The sequence below is a fragment of the Triturus cristatus genome, chromosome 11, assembly GCF_964204655.1.
Source record: "Triturus cristatus chromosome 11, aTriCri1.1, whole genome shotgun sequence".
Lineage (NCBI taxonomy): Eukaryota > Metazoa > Chordata > Amphibia > Caudata > Salamandridae > Triturus > Triturus cristatus.
In genome coordinates this window covers 828,651,310-828,664,154 of record NC_140594.1, presented here as the reverse complement: position 1 = coordinate 828,664,154, position 12,845 = coordinate 828,651,310, and the positions used below count along the sequence as shown (strand labels likewise).

Sequence of the window (12,845 nt, the reverse complement as noted above, 5' to 3'; positions counted from 1 at the left end):
CCATTGATTGGTTGTTATCCAGTGCTTAATTTGGGCAGGTGCCGGCACTGAATTATCAACACCAGCACTTTTGATAGCCTGCCACATGGTGGCGCTGTTTGTCTAATTTAGAAATAATCATAACAACAGTTGTTTATTAATTCAATATACAATATAAATAATACCTGGCACCCAAGCCATTCCTCTAGCTGTGGGGACTGAAATAGTCTGCATTGTTACACTTGTAGGAGTGTGATGTTAGTAATTGTGTTGGTACTTTCATTTGGCTGTTCAGGCAGGGGCATTGGGCAGTGCCAGCTGCAGTGGCCTTCTGACGAGGGCCCGGGCATTCATTTATTTGCAAATTAAGCATTGTGTTAGCCTATGCAGAAGGTGGGCTGTTTACTACAGGGAAAAAGAGTACCTTGTTCTCATGAAGGACATTTTTGTTTCGTATGTGCTTGGGTTTTGTTAAATTGCATTTAAGGGATGCTGGAAACAGTCCAATACAGGAAAAGAAAGAGATGACCAAAGTGACATTTCTTGTGTAGCGTTCTTCGGTCACAGTGTGAAGCCCTTGAGAAATGTTGGGTTGGAAGACCACGCCTGAAAATGTTTCTCTTTACATTACTTCGGGAAAATGTTTCACGCGGAGAAGCAAACTGTGCTCTGCGATGATCCTGTACTTTTTTCTGTCCTTATTATTATACAAGAAAGTAGCAGATCATCTTCGAAAAAAGAGAAGGTAATTACTACTTGATAGGGGTATTTTTCTGCTATTCCAGAATACAAATAGCTCTATTTTGCAGCCTAGTACATGAAATTGGAATGTGATTTGAAGAAATTATGCATTTACTGCCCGCGATGCAAGGGCGTGCAATTTTCCTTTCGGAAATATCCTCTTTTACAGGCAGTCTATTAACACCAATCAAGCCACACTAGCATAGTCAGAGAAAGCAGTTATTGTGGATGCTGTATCATAGGTAGCACAGAATGGATATGGAAATGATAAGTCGCCTTGTACTATGTTGTGTTCCAGGTTCTATTTGGTATCTCTGCACTCTGATAGCATACCCTGCACTGAAATTAAAATCAATATAATTGAGCACATGCTTGAAAAGTTGTGACAAGTAAGTGAGAAAGAAAGAAGTTATAACTGTGTTTTTGTGTAGATCGCTTACCTTCTCGTAATATTTAACTTCATATTCCAGGATGACTCCGTTGGGCCGCTCAGGCTCTGGCCAAGCCAGGGACACGCTGTGCCTCGTAATCTCCTTCGACTGGAGCAGGGTGACCGGAGAAGGAGCTGCCAAAACACAAGTTTACAACATTCTAGGTCACTTCTGGCATTGGTGGAAAGTTTCCAGGTAATATCAGTAGCACTGTTTATCCCAAACAAAAAGTCAGTATGTCACTGAGCCAGCTGTTATGGAAATAGGTAAGAAATACTGTCAGCACAAGAGAGGAGGATGGAGGGGTTTTGGAGCTGGGTGTGAAACAACACAACTGATGGGGGAACACAATGCTTTCGCAAGGAGGAGTGATTTCTTGACAGAGATGCATGTGCGTCGAAGATCTAAAGCTGGAGAAATGGGTTCAAGGGTTTAGGTTGTGAAGTGATCATTTTATGCTACAGCTCAACCTCATCCTGCCACCCGAGAACTCTGGAGTCCTTTTTCACATGCAACTCATGTGCCAATGCCTCAGCAGGCCCTTGCTTGAGACAACCATTTTACTGAACAAAACTAAAAAGTTAATTCTGTCTGTGATTTTATGACTACACTTGCATTCATAACCGAAATTGGTAACTTGATCAAAAGGCAAAGGCAGGCAAAGACTTAAATGGTAACAGGTCACAGAACATGGACGTTTTTTCCATTAAGTGCATTTAAAAGACTGCTTACTAATAATCATAACGGGCCAGATGTACAACCATTTTTAGCGGTTGCAAACGGAAAATCGGTCTATTTGCGACCACTAAAAAGGTTTGTAGTATGTACAAACCCTATTTTGCGAGTTAGTAACCTATTACCGACGCACAAAATAGAGTTTACGAGTCGCTATTAGGAAGGGGTGTGCCAAGGGCATCCCTTCCTAACAGCAAGTCGCAGGGGGATGTACGATTGTTTTGCGACCAAACAATCGCAGTTTTCCCCCTACTGAAAGTAGGTGGTAAGCCAGTCGCAAACGGGAAAGGCTCCCCAGGGGACCACTTCCCCTTTGTGAATGTATGAACAAATATTTTTTAAGAGGAGCAGTGGTCTCACGGACCACTGCCTGCCCTTAAAACAAGAAAAGCAATCTTTTCATTTTTTTCTTTTGAAAGCATCCCCTTTTCCATTAAGCAAACACAGACATGTTCTGCTGTCCCCAGCAGGCCACCATCCCTGTGATTGTGGCCCATTCCTAATGGATTGCAAATTGCGACCTGCTTCGTGAATATTGATGAGGCAGGTCACTGGCAAACCCATTGGGAATCGCTAAATGTGTCTGAGACACATTAGTACGTTCCGTTTTGTGAGTCGCACAAAATCGCAATTTGCGACTCGCAAAATGGAGGGGTCGTACATCTGGCCCAAATTGCTGTGGTATAATACTCAACATTCTTTACAGCAATCAAAATGTGTGCACAAACTAGTTATGCCAACAACAGGGACCCATATGATATTTAATCTGTTTTCATCAGAGACTTTTTGGAAACATGTTTACGTGGCCTACTCACACATGTTGCTTCAATATTCTCCTGAGAGAGTTCTGCTATCATTGCTATAGTGTGAAAAAAGAGTAGCATGGAGATAAGAAGCTAAAGGAATACTGTGAAGACTATCTTTAGCCATGCGATACGTTGAAGAAAATTAAAACATAAATCCTTTAAACTATTGAATAGCAGACCTGCAGTCAAAATCGGCCAAGTCAAAATCGTGGCTTGCGTACTGTGATGAGACAAGAGAGAACATCCTTGGTGGCCTTGATTTATTAGGACACAAGGTTGGCGAGCGAAGCTCAGAACACCAAAGCTAGGTTTGACGCCTGCCCAGAACAGAGATCTTCAGGACCAAAAAAGTTCATCCATAGGAAAGATGGGCTTCTTTCCAAAAAGGTTCTGCAAGATTCTAAGGAGGACTACAATGGGTCAGAATCACAACTGTCCTTTCACTTTGTCTTGTAATACTCTTGGCTTAGACATGAATTCCAGAAGTAAGCAATTAGTACTCCTAGCTTACTCTTACTCCTGGAACTCAGGTGTAAGCCAGGAATAGCAAACACAATAAGATGATGGATGGAGCACTGAAACTTTTCAGACACTCACCCCCAGTCAAAGATCTGGGTTTAATCCATCATCATTCTTCTGCTCACTAAGCCACCCCAGTTTAGACCCAGTCATATGCAAATCAGTCTTGACCCTATGCCTCATGGGAACAGTCCAGCGCGAATTTCCATTCCAGGTCCTCCCTGGACCAAAACCAAGCATCCTGGGACCGGTTTAGGAGTTTCACTCCTCATCAGCCAGGCTAGCTTGAATCCAGTGGCAAAGTGAGCAAGGGATCCACATCTGGGCATACACCGGCCACTTAGGGCGAACATATCAATTGTTCTTTTTGGGTAAGCCAGGAATAGTATAAAACTATGGCACACCTACTTATATCAAAAGTTTGGGAAATCAGTCCCACTATGTTTATTCTAGTGCGCCACCATGCCATGGAATCAGTGCGGGTTTTAACACTCCACACATCATATGTGGACAAAAAAATCAATGCCATAAATGTACTTTTCCCCACAAAATCGACACACAGATACTTATGAATGTCTGTAGTTTATTTACTGCCTTGGAATGGCTGCAGATAGGTAGGAAAAAATTGCTATGGGAGCAGGAGTTACAAAAGAAGGAATCAATCAAAAGGTAATGAAGAGCAGATAAATGAGTTTGGGGGTGTATCAACATATAGTAGCGTGGAGAAAATGGCCGCCATTTTTGTAGCGATCATAAAAAAACTGTGTTTCGCCAAACCAAATTGAGACAATTTGGAGTTAGCAAAGAGCAGTGGGAAAATGCAGTTTAAATGGTTACAAATGTGGATAACTGTAGTTTGTGGGCTCTAGCTTACAATTAATTGAGAAATGAGAGCCACTGACGCTTAGCGCTCATAAGTGTTGACTCATCCTTTTTTGTTTTCACGACAGATAATTTAGTTTGAATCTGCACACACACTAAAATCTTCAAATCGCTGTATTCATTAAACAGGTTGGTATGGTATTTGAATAATACGAATTTGCAAAACTACTACGAAAAGTATGTACAAGTTTGAACACCTTGAAAAATGCATGCGCAATATTATGCTGCCTACTTTCAGACGAGGAAGTGGCTTGCGCCAAGTTGGCACATGGTACATGGCTGGCTTGTTAAGATTTAGAACAAGGAACTGTGACACACAAGCTAGAGGCTGAACCCTATACTCTAAATCAGTGCAAAAAAGAGAGAGAACTGTCACCATGGTATTTTCATGTGTATTATTACGCCGTCAGGGTCCGTTTAATGGTAAGCCACTGAAGGCAAACCCTCATGCACCACCAGGAGGGACATCAAGTAGCCATAGCAACATTTCCAAAGACTAGGACAGTAAAATGTCACAAATCCTTGCACCGACACTGACTAAAGGACCACTGTAATCATACCTTTTTTGATCCAAAATGGAGGAGAGTTTAAGTGAACACTTTTAAATCACCAGGGACGGACCAATTGGCCCGATGCATCGGAGGGTTTTTGCCCTACCTGCGTCTAGGGGCACATACTTTGATACAGAAGGGCCAATATTTGAAACTCATTTTGGGGCATGGCTGAGTTAAGGATGGGCCACTTGATGGTCAAACCGATTGATAGAGAAATAGATAGAACGTATACTAAATATACAATAAAGACTGAACTAAAGAAAAGAGCGGGAGCAGCTTAGTTGCTGAGTGCAGTGCTTTCGGCAGGGGAAGGCGGGCTCATAGAGGTGTTTCAAGTTTAATTATTGGCTGGTAGGACACTATGCTCCACCTTCGTCTGCACGGCACAATGGGTTGCCTGCACCGCTCAGCAGACAAGCCTGTGGAGATGTACGAAGAAGGCTGTCCCGTTCCTGATGCCGAGCTGCTGTGTGGTCACGTCTGCAGCCAGCTGTTATCGAGCCTGCCAAGGCTTCCCGTCGCTGCTATAAACGTGGGGGATGAAAATGGACAAGCAGGGAATTTATAATCTTATCTAACTAGGCTGCCTAATTGAAGGCGCTCTTTCTTGTTGTGAACAGGCTGAACATCCTGCAGAAGAGTAGGGCACTTTAAAGACCGATGAATAATGTCCCGGGAGAATAAGCCAAGTGAGGGGAACAGCTGGAACAGTAACACAAAATCTTGTGACTAAGACATCACAAAAGAAGCGATATTGGAAACATGTAGCAGCCAAGTAGTTTCAAGTTCATGACTGACACCATGATCCGGTCTGCATGATGCTCTCTGGGACTTGTAGTTTCTCCTTCAATTATGTAAACGTGGGCAAAAAAATACAAATGTTTCGGCTAAAAAAACATGACAAGGCGATATTTTGGGAGACATTGTTTACTACGAATGCACTACAACACATTCCATTACAACGTGGTTATTACAACGACGATGTTGTCTCACCGTGAACCATTACATCGCAAGTCGTTTCCTTAACTTCCTGTAGGGGGTACGCTGAAGTTGGATTTACAATCCAACACCTTCCCTGCTGTTGCACAAACTGGAGTAGGAATAGTAAATAATACTATTCCTCAGTCCAGCATGCCCCCTAAAGCAAATTGTTGTAACCACTTGCGATGTAATGGTTCACGTTGAAACAACGCGGTCGTTGTAATGACTGTGTTATAATGGAGTGCGTAGTAGCTCATTCGTAGTAAAGAGACATATTCAGTATTTTGGCACCTGGCACAGCATTTTGGCAGATGGATTCTTGAACAAGCCAGAACCCTTCTCACCCCCTCACCTTTAACATGCTTCTCCATTTTTCTCTTCTTATTGCATTTCCCACATAAAATGTATCATTCTAGATGTTTTTCAACTTGTATTTAAAATTTAAATATAAGCATCTGCTATTGGTACCATATTTTCATTCATTCAGTTTGCATGCTAAAGGTGACTCTCTTTGGCTGAAAAGCCCATCATTAAATGTATATCTATGGAGAGAGTACATTTCTTTACGTTTTCCATTCTGAAGAAATTTGAAAAGGACTTTGCATGTTTTCATAAGAGTTGGACTACTCTATCGGTGAGTGGTATCAGATGTACTTTAGGATGAAAAACCATTATTTTGGGAAAATGTCTCAGGAGATGCTAAGAACATACACTTACCGTTGCCTCACAAGCATTACAAATATGGCAAACATTTGTTTAGTTGTGTATATGGGATCAAACCGTTACTTTATGACAAATTTTGCAGCACAAATGTTCTATGAATACCCAACTAAGCACCCTTTTTAAATTTATATTAAACAACTAAAATCTGATAGTAACAGGTGATTTTTAAAAAAATATAATTATACATTATTAACTATAAATATTAACAATAATAACTATGATACTCAGAAATGCTCCATCCATCTGTTGCATAACACTCCTTCTTTCAATATCCAACTTCATAAATGTGCTCTCCCACGTTAGTTTCCTTACTATCAGTATGTCTGCTGGGTCCTGAGCAGCAAACAAGACAAGCAAGACCGTGATAGTGGAACATGTTTGAGAACTAAAGATCTTGTGATTCGCATCTGAAATGTTATTTCTTTGGATATTGGCATTATTCTATACATTTGTTTAGAGTGTTTGAAGCAATAAAGTGCCAATTATCCTGTGAGAATTTTCAAAGGCGCTAATTCTTGACTGTGCAGTGAGTCCCGGGGAAACCTCTAGATAAATTATATAAGGGAAATATGTGATTTGAAGATTTTCATGGGCTGGGTTGGAGGGTATATCTTATCTACTGCACAGAATTGACTTTAAAATGAGGCATAGAGTCATGTAGTTCCCCGCTTTCCAGTAAGAACTGCACATTTGTTGGGCAACATAAAGTAGGGATTGTGCCAGACTGATTATGTGCCGCCCTGCAGGATATGTCGTCCTAGAGGCCAGCTAGCTCACAGTGCCGCCACATGCCCCTTAACCTAGACAGACAGAGCATGGTTTAGGGAACCACCGAACATGACAACTGTGAGTACCCCTAGGAACTGTGGTAACAGATCTAGACCCCTTCGCTCAGTCACTTGTGCTGTCTTTTGCTCCTAAAAAAAATATACAAGGAGTACATAAAAGGGTATTATCAATATTTATTGAACCATGGTGATTCTTGTATAGGATTTATGTGCTGCAATGATCAGTAGCAAAAGGAATACATGATGAACAGAATGCTGAACAATGCAAACATCACACAGATCTGTGACTGGGGGTGAATATTTAACAATGTTCAACATTCCGTCCATCATCTTTATATGCTACAATGATCAATAGACAGAAGCAGATGAAAGTGATTAGCAATATAAGGACAATGAACAGAATGAAGATTTCCACCATCTTGCTCAAACAATCTATATTTTATAACAAAAAGCATCCTTCTGTTCGAGCCAAAACCTTAGTCAGGCTGACATTGTTATGATCTATTGATAGCTGTGTCACCTTATGGATGAAAACAAATAACGACATTTGCACAATGTGTGTCGAGGCCTTGTACGTGATGGTCAAGGTGTCGTGATAATGTTCTTACTCAGTGGAATTTGTAAGCAACATAGATTCAGAGAAACTAATCCTGCATTGTCACGTATGCAAATGTGTATCAAAGGTCATTGTGCGAAAGAGAAGGCAACTTAGGAATCGTGTACATGGCAAAAATGGCATCGTTGTCCCCTGGGCCTACCTAAGAAACCTGACAACAGTTGCTGCGGATTTGGTACAAAGTTAGAAATTTCAAGTTCTGTTGGTATTGGCTTTTCTCTTCACACACTTTATGTTACTTTTACCAAACTCATATCACCAGTTGCATGCAAGTCAATGGTCCGAAACAGCATAATGTTGCCTGTCCTGCTCAGCTCAGCTCAGCCGAAGCAAAAGCTTCAGTATTCTGCTAAGCAGCAACTACAACTTCTTCAGTAGTGGATGCAAACTTGAATAAATGATGTAAGAGCCTCCAGGAGTCAGTACTAGTTCAATATAAATGCAAATCATTACTGATATTGAGGTCTCCAGTCGCCGACCTTTGTGGCTGTTGAAGATGATTCGAAGAGTGGATTGGAAATACCCACCAGAGCACACAACAGGGTGTCTCTGCTATACACACGATTTGATGCCTGGTTTCGATGTCTTCAACTACAATCTCCCTGACACCAGTTGTTTACCAACGTCACTATCACAGACAAGTGACCAATGAGACACACGGAATCAGCGCAAGGAAGCAGGATGGTCAAGGTGCTGAGCCAGGTTGCTCGACATGGCCCCGGCTCCTAATTGCAAATCTTGTCCCACCTGCCTGCAGAATGTCTCTCTTCAGCCGCGGTGACCTCACTGCTTGATGTAGCTCACAGAAATCTTCTCCCTCAAGCACAGCAGAATGTGCCTAGCACGCCCAATGCGGAACCGCTTGGTTAATCAGTGCCATTCTGGGCAGACAGGCAATTTTCTCACAAGGGAATCTGTCAATTACCAGGATCTGACCCCGAGAACAGCGGATTAAAGAAAAGTTAATTGCATGTGTCCCCTTCCATTTCTACCCCTTCTCAATACTCGCTCCATACACCAGATAAATGGCATTGCACGTGGTAGGTTGGTAGGGGTCAGTGCACTAATACATAACATATCAACCGCGGGGTGGCCGAGTGCATCGAATCAGATATGTATCTTGATTGTATCGCTCTCATTAATTCAACATTAGTAGTCAGAAGTCTATAATGATTTTTTTCTCCCACTAATACGAACGAGCCAGAAGGTACGAACACAACTGGAAACACTTGAAGATCCTGGATGTTGATTGAATAAACGACATCTGTTTAACTTCTGAGATTATTAATAGTTAAAAAAAAAAATCACAAAATTCGGTCCTAATTATGAGTTTCTAATGTTAAAGAGTCTCGAGTGCGCAAGCACACTCTTTAGTCTTAACATAGATTGCAAATTAAAAAAGAAAGCATTTCGTCAAATAAAAAGAAACTACGTGTTTGGTGGCAACATTATTCTTCAGCCAGGCAAACTGCTTTTGAGAGTAAGACCCCCGAACATCGCACAAGTCAAGAACAGCATCTCCTACCTCTCCACACTCACACCTCAGGCGCATGACTTGTTTGCTTTTCGTGAGTGTTCTCTTCAAAGAATAATTTATTTTACAAAGGGGATAGAGGAGGCAGCATATGAGACGAAAAAAAATCCTTTCTTCCCTGCCTCTCCATTCATAGGAGGGCGGCCATTTTCTTTCTGTTCACTTCCTCAATAACCTGCTATTAAACACCTAAGACTGGATTTATGGCCGCACTTCGACGAGCTTTGTGGCTGCCATACTGGGAGAACAGATGCGCCGTAAAAAGACCCTACAGACGCCATAAACTGGAGCCAAGGACCGACACAAGCAGTGACTGGGGACAATGGTGGGGGGAGCTTAGAGTAAAAGAGCTGTGTGTGCATGATGTCTTTACTGGCTTAAATTAAGATGGTTGAAAAAAACAGGAAATAAACAAATGCAATTTAAAAAAGCCTGCGGGCAACCGTGAGTGAAAACAGCTACTGCACAATGGCACGGGTTTCAAAGGAGATGCCTTTACTATATACAGCGGCAGGGTGGACTTCGCTCAGACCCCCACCAATATTCAAATTAAACGAATTAGAGTTGCACAGAGGACATTCCCTCACCGGAAAATTAGATCCACAATTTGTAGCTGACCTCCAACAAATGGAAGCCAGCGGCCTGGGATGTTCTCCTTTCATGCTTTCCTTCTGCACTCGCCTTTAATTTGAGACTCTGCTTCTGGCCTTTAAATGAAATGGTTGAAGTCACCATTGGGGGTTGAAGCTAAGTACTTGTCCCCCAGGCCAGGTGATTAAATTGTTTCCCTTCATTCAAGCTAATTCAAAAGAAAACAGTTTTAATAACAGTGTCTGCTACTAGAAAGGACTTTGAACATTTCGAAACTTTTTTTTTTTTTTATAAATCAAGCTCGCCTCAGATATCCAGTTATGGCAAATCAAGATGTGCAGCAGTCTGTTTCTGTGTGTCCCTTCCTAAAAGCTAAATGATAATTAAAAAATCGAGTTGGTCCTCCTCCGTGGAGATTGTTTTGGAGTTAGAAACTGAGGCAAACCATCAACAACCATAGGCGGTCCCAAGGCCTACAAGAAAGCAGGGGAGGCTATGGATTGCGCCATTTACTACCAGACATTATTGGAGCGTATGCACGAGGAGGTATACACCAAAGATAAAGGTAGGGAGTAAAAACGTTGTTCTACGTGAGTTCCTTTGTGCGGGTCAGCCTGTTTCTGAACCATCATATGTTTGTGGCTCAGTTCACTTGTAGTGCTCTCATGTAGCGCCACGCGGCAAATGGCGCTGTGTGCAGAACAATAAAAACAAAAAGAAGCCACAAAATACCAATAAAGGACTTGATGCATTTATAAATGTCTACATTTTATAACTGCAATAGCCAGAAAAAATCAGCCTTAAATATGCCTGGTTTGTGTTCTGAGCACAGAGCCCTGATGCTGAATCTTGTTCATTTTCCAGTGTATCCTTGTTCAAAGACTTCCCGTGTCTCTGTTTAGGCCTCCAACTCGAATTATCATTTTACCCCACAAGTGATGGCAGAGTTTTCAGATTCTCGACTGGAGGCAGCATAAAGCCTCAAATCCCACACAAAATCTATTTAAGGAGATGTGGGGCAAGTTATAGGATCCATGCCAGGACTGATGGATGGCACTGGTGACTTATCTGAGTGACTGCTGTTGCTTGGAGCTGCTCAGTACCAACATGTATGCCATGCTCTTTTAAAGTAATCACAATTCTTCCCTAGAACTCAAACTTTTCCTAATTCCAAGACATGATTGTACCAATGCCCGACTTGGATCTTCCCTGGAATAGAGTTTAAACATTTTAAAGGCACAGATCATGCATGAGAGGCAATCACACCGCTTTTGTTGACCTTACCCTGAACAGGCAGGATTGGCCATTGCGCACACCTGTGACATTCCTCTCAACTACTTAAACAGGCATAATAGAGCCACTCTCCGCCTCATATTAGGCTTGTTTCTGCCCCTGGACATCTTCTCTAAACTTGTTTTCTTTCAATCACATTCCAGGGTGTTTCGCTTCTTGTAATCCTGTTTTTTCTTCTGTTTTAGGACGTGCACTACACCTCTGCTGGCAAGGGATTAGCAAAATCACATCTTAAGAAAGCATCTCCCAGCTTTAAGCCCTAAATGCCTGGTTAGAGCACAGGATGATTTGGGGAGGTTTGTTGTGTGACCGGTTTTAATGACTATGGAGGCTAGGCTGGGGTGTGTGTGCGCTTGACTCCAAGGATTCACCCTTCAAATTGGTGTCTGCAGACACACTTTCATCTCTGCCCTGCCACATCCCTTCATGCTTGAAATGCAGTTCTAATTTGACAACGTGGCAATTTGGAAACAAGGGTACAGCAGATGCAGGCAAATGACATATTATTTTCATGACTGATTTGCGGGCAGCAGCACAACAGGTCTTAGTGTTGCCAGGTTATTTTGTAAACATGAATCAAAAAGAGCAAAGGACTTCTAGGAAAACAATGCATAAATGCAACAGGAAACACCACTTTATGGTGTTTGCAAACATGCTACTCTAATATTTATTAATGAAATGTAACGTTCTTATTATGCTCTAAGAGTACTTCCGAGGAGGCAGAGTCCATCTATCGCTTCGCTTGTTGGCACAGTTTAAGGGAGGGGGAATAACATCTGCACTATACAGATATATCGATGAGTGGACTCTCAGTGACATAAATATGGCAATTTCCACCAAGGGGTTCTTGAAACATCTTGTAGGCAAGAAAGTCTCATGCTGCCTGCGATGTCACTGCAACACACCTCATAGAGCAGTCATCTATGTTTCTTATTCGCTACCAGTCTGTGAGTGACTGCAAACGCTATTCTTTGGACGCTCTTTGCACACTGCTTGTCCCAGCAATGCCTTAGGTCATGCCGCACACAGCCCTTCATGTCAACTTCAACCGGTCTGCCCTTCTGCATATAAAATGGTGACTACAGCTGTGATTTTTGAGCATGCTTACAATGCTTCCCTGTTGCATGCAGCGTCTTTAGGCCGATTAACGGACAGCTTTGATCTTAGCCCTTAGTGATGTAAAGCAAAATAATGGTGGCCTTTTAAACACTTTCATGAGGGGGCCTGAGACTCTCAACACAACTGGATTACCAACCAATCCACAAGGTGCTACGCGACCTTCTCTCTCCCCAAATAGCAGTTGAAACCACACTGTGGTTTCTGTTGCCTGTGTCAGGGTCATTCGTGAAGGGGAGTTTCAATATTGCTCCCCATATGGTGGGAGACTATCTGGAGCACAGGGACTGCTGGCACTTGTGTTATGCTTATACTAAAGCTTTTCTGAAACCATGTTTTGCGACACATTTAGTCATGCAGCAAGGCCGGGTGCGTTTCTGATGAGAGAGCAACTACAGACATATCCTTGAAAGTTTTTAGGTACTTCCACATCTACTTTGTGAAATGAAAATAGTGGTGATTAACACTTTGCATACAATTTCATAGTAGACACCGTGATTTACCAGGGTACCAAAGTACATTGCCCTTTACCTATGCACCAAGCATTACGCTTAAT

General features: G+C 42.2%; 1 protein-coding gene across 1 annotated transcript in view; it reads right to left on the bottom strand.

The window, feature by feature from the left end:
- EPHA4 (EPH receptor A4) overlaps window positions 1-12,845 on the bottom strand; it is a 147,615-nt gene that overhangs the window by 38,662 nt on the left and 96,108 nt on the right. The window contains exon 6 of the mRNA XM_085634582.1: window positions 1,161-1,285. Within this exon, the coding sequence (XP_085490708.1) occupies window positions 1,161-1,285 (125 nt within the window). The remainder of the gene's footprint in view (window positions 1-1,160; window positions 1,286-12,845) is intronic.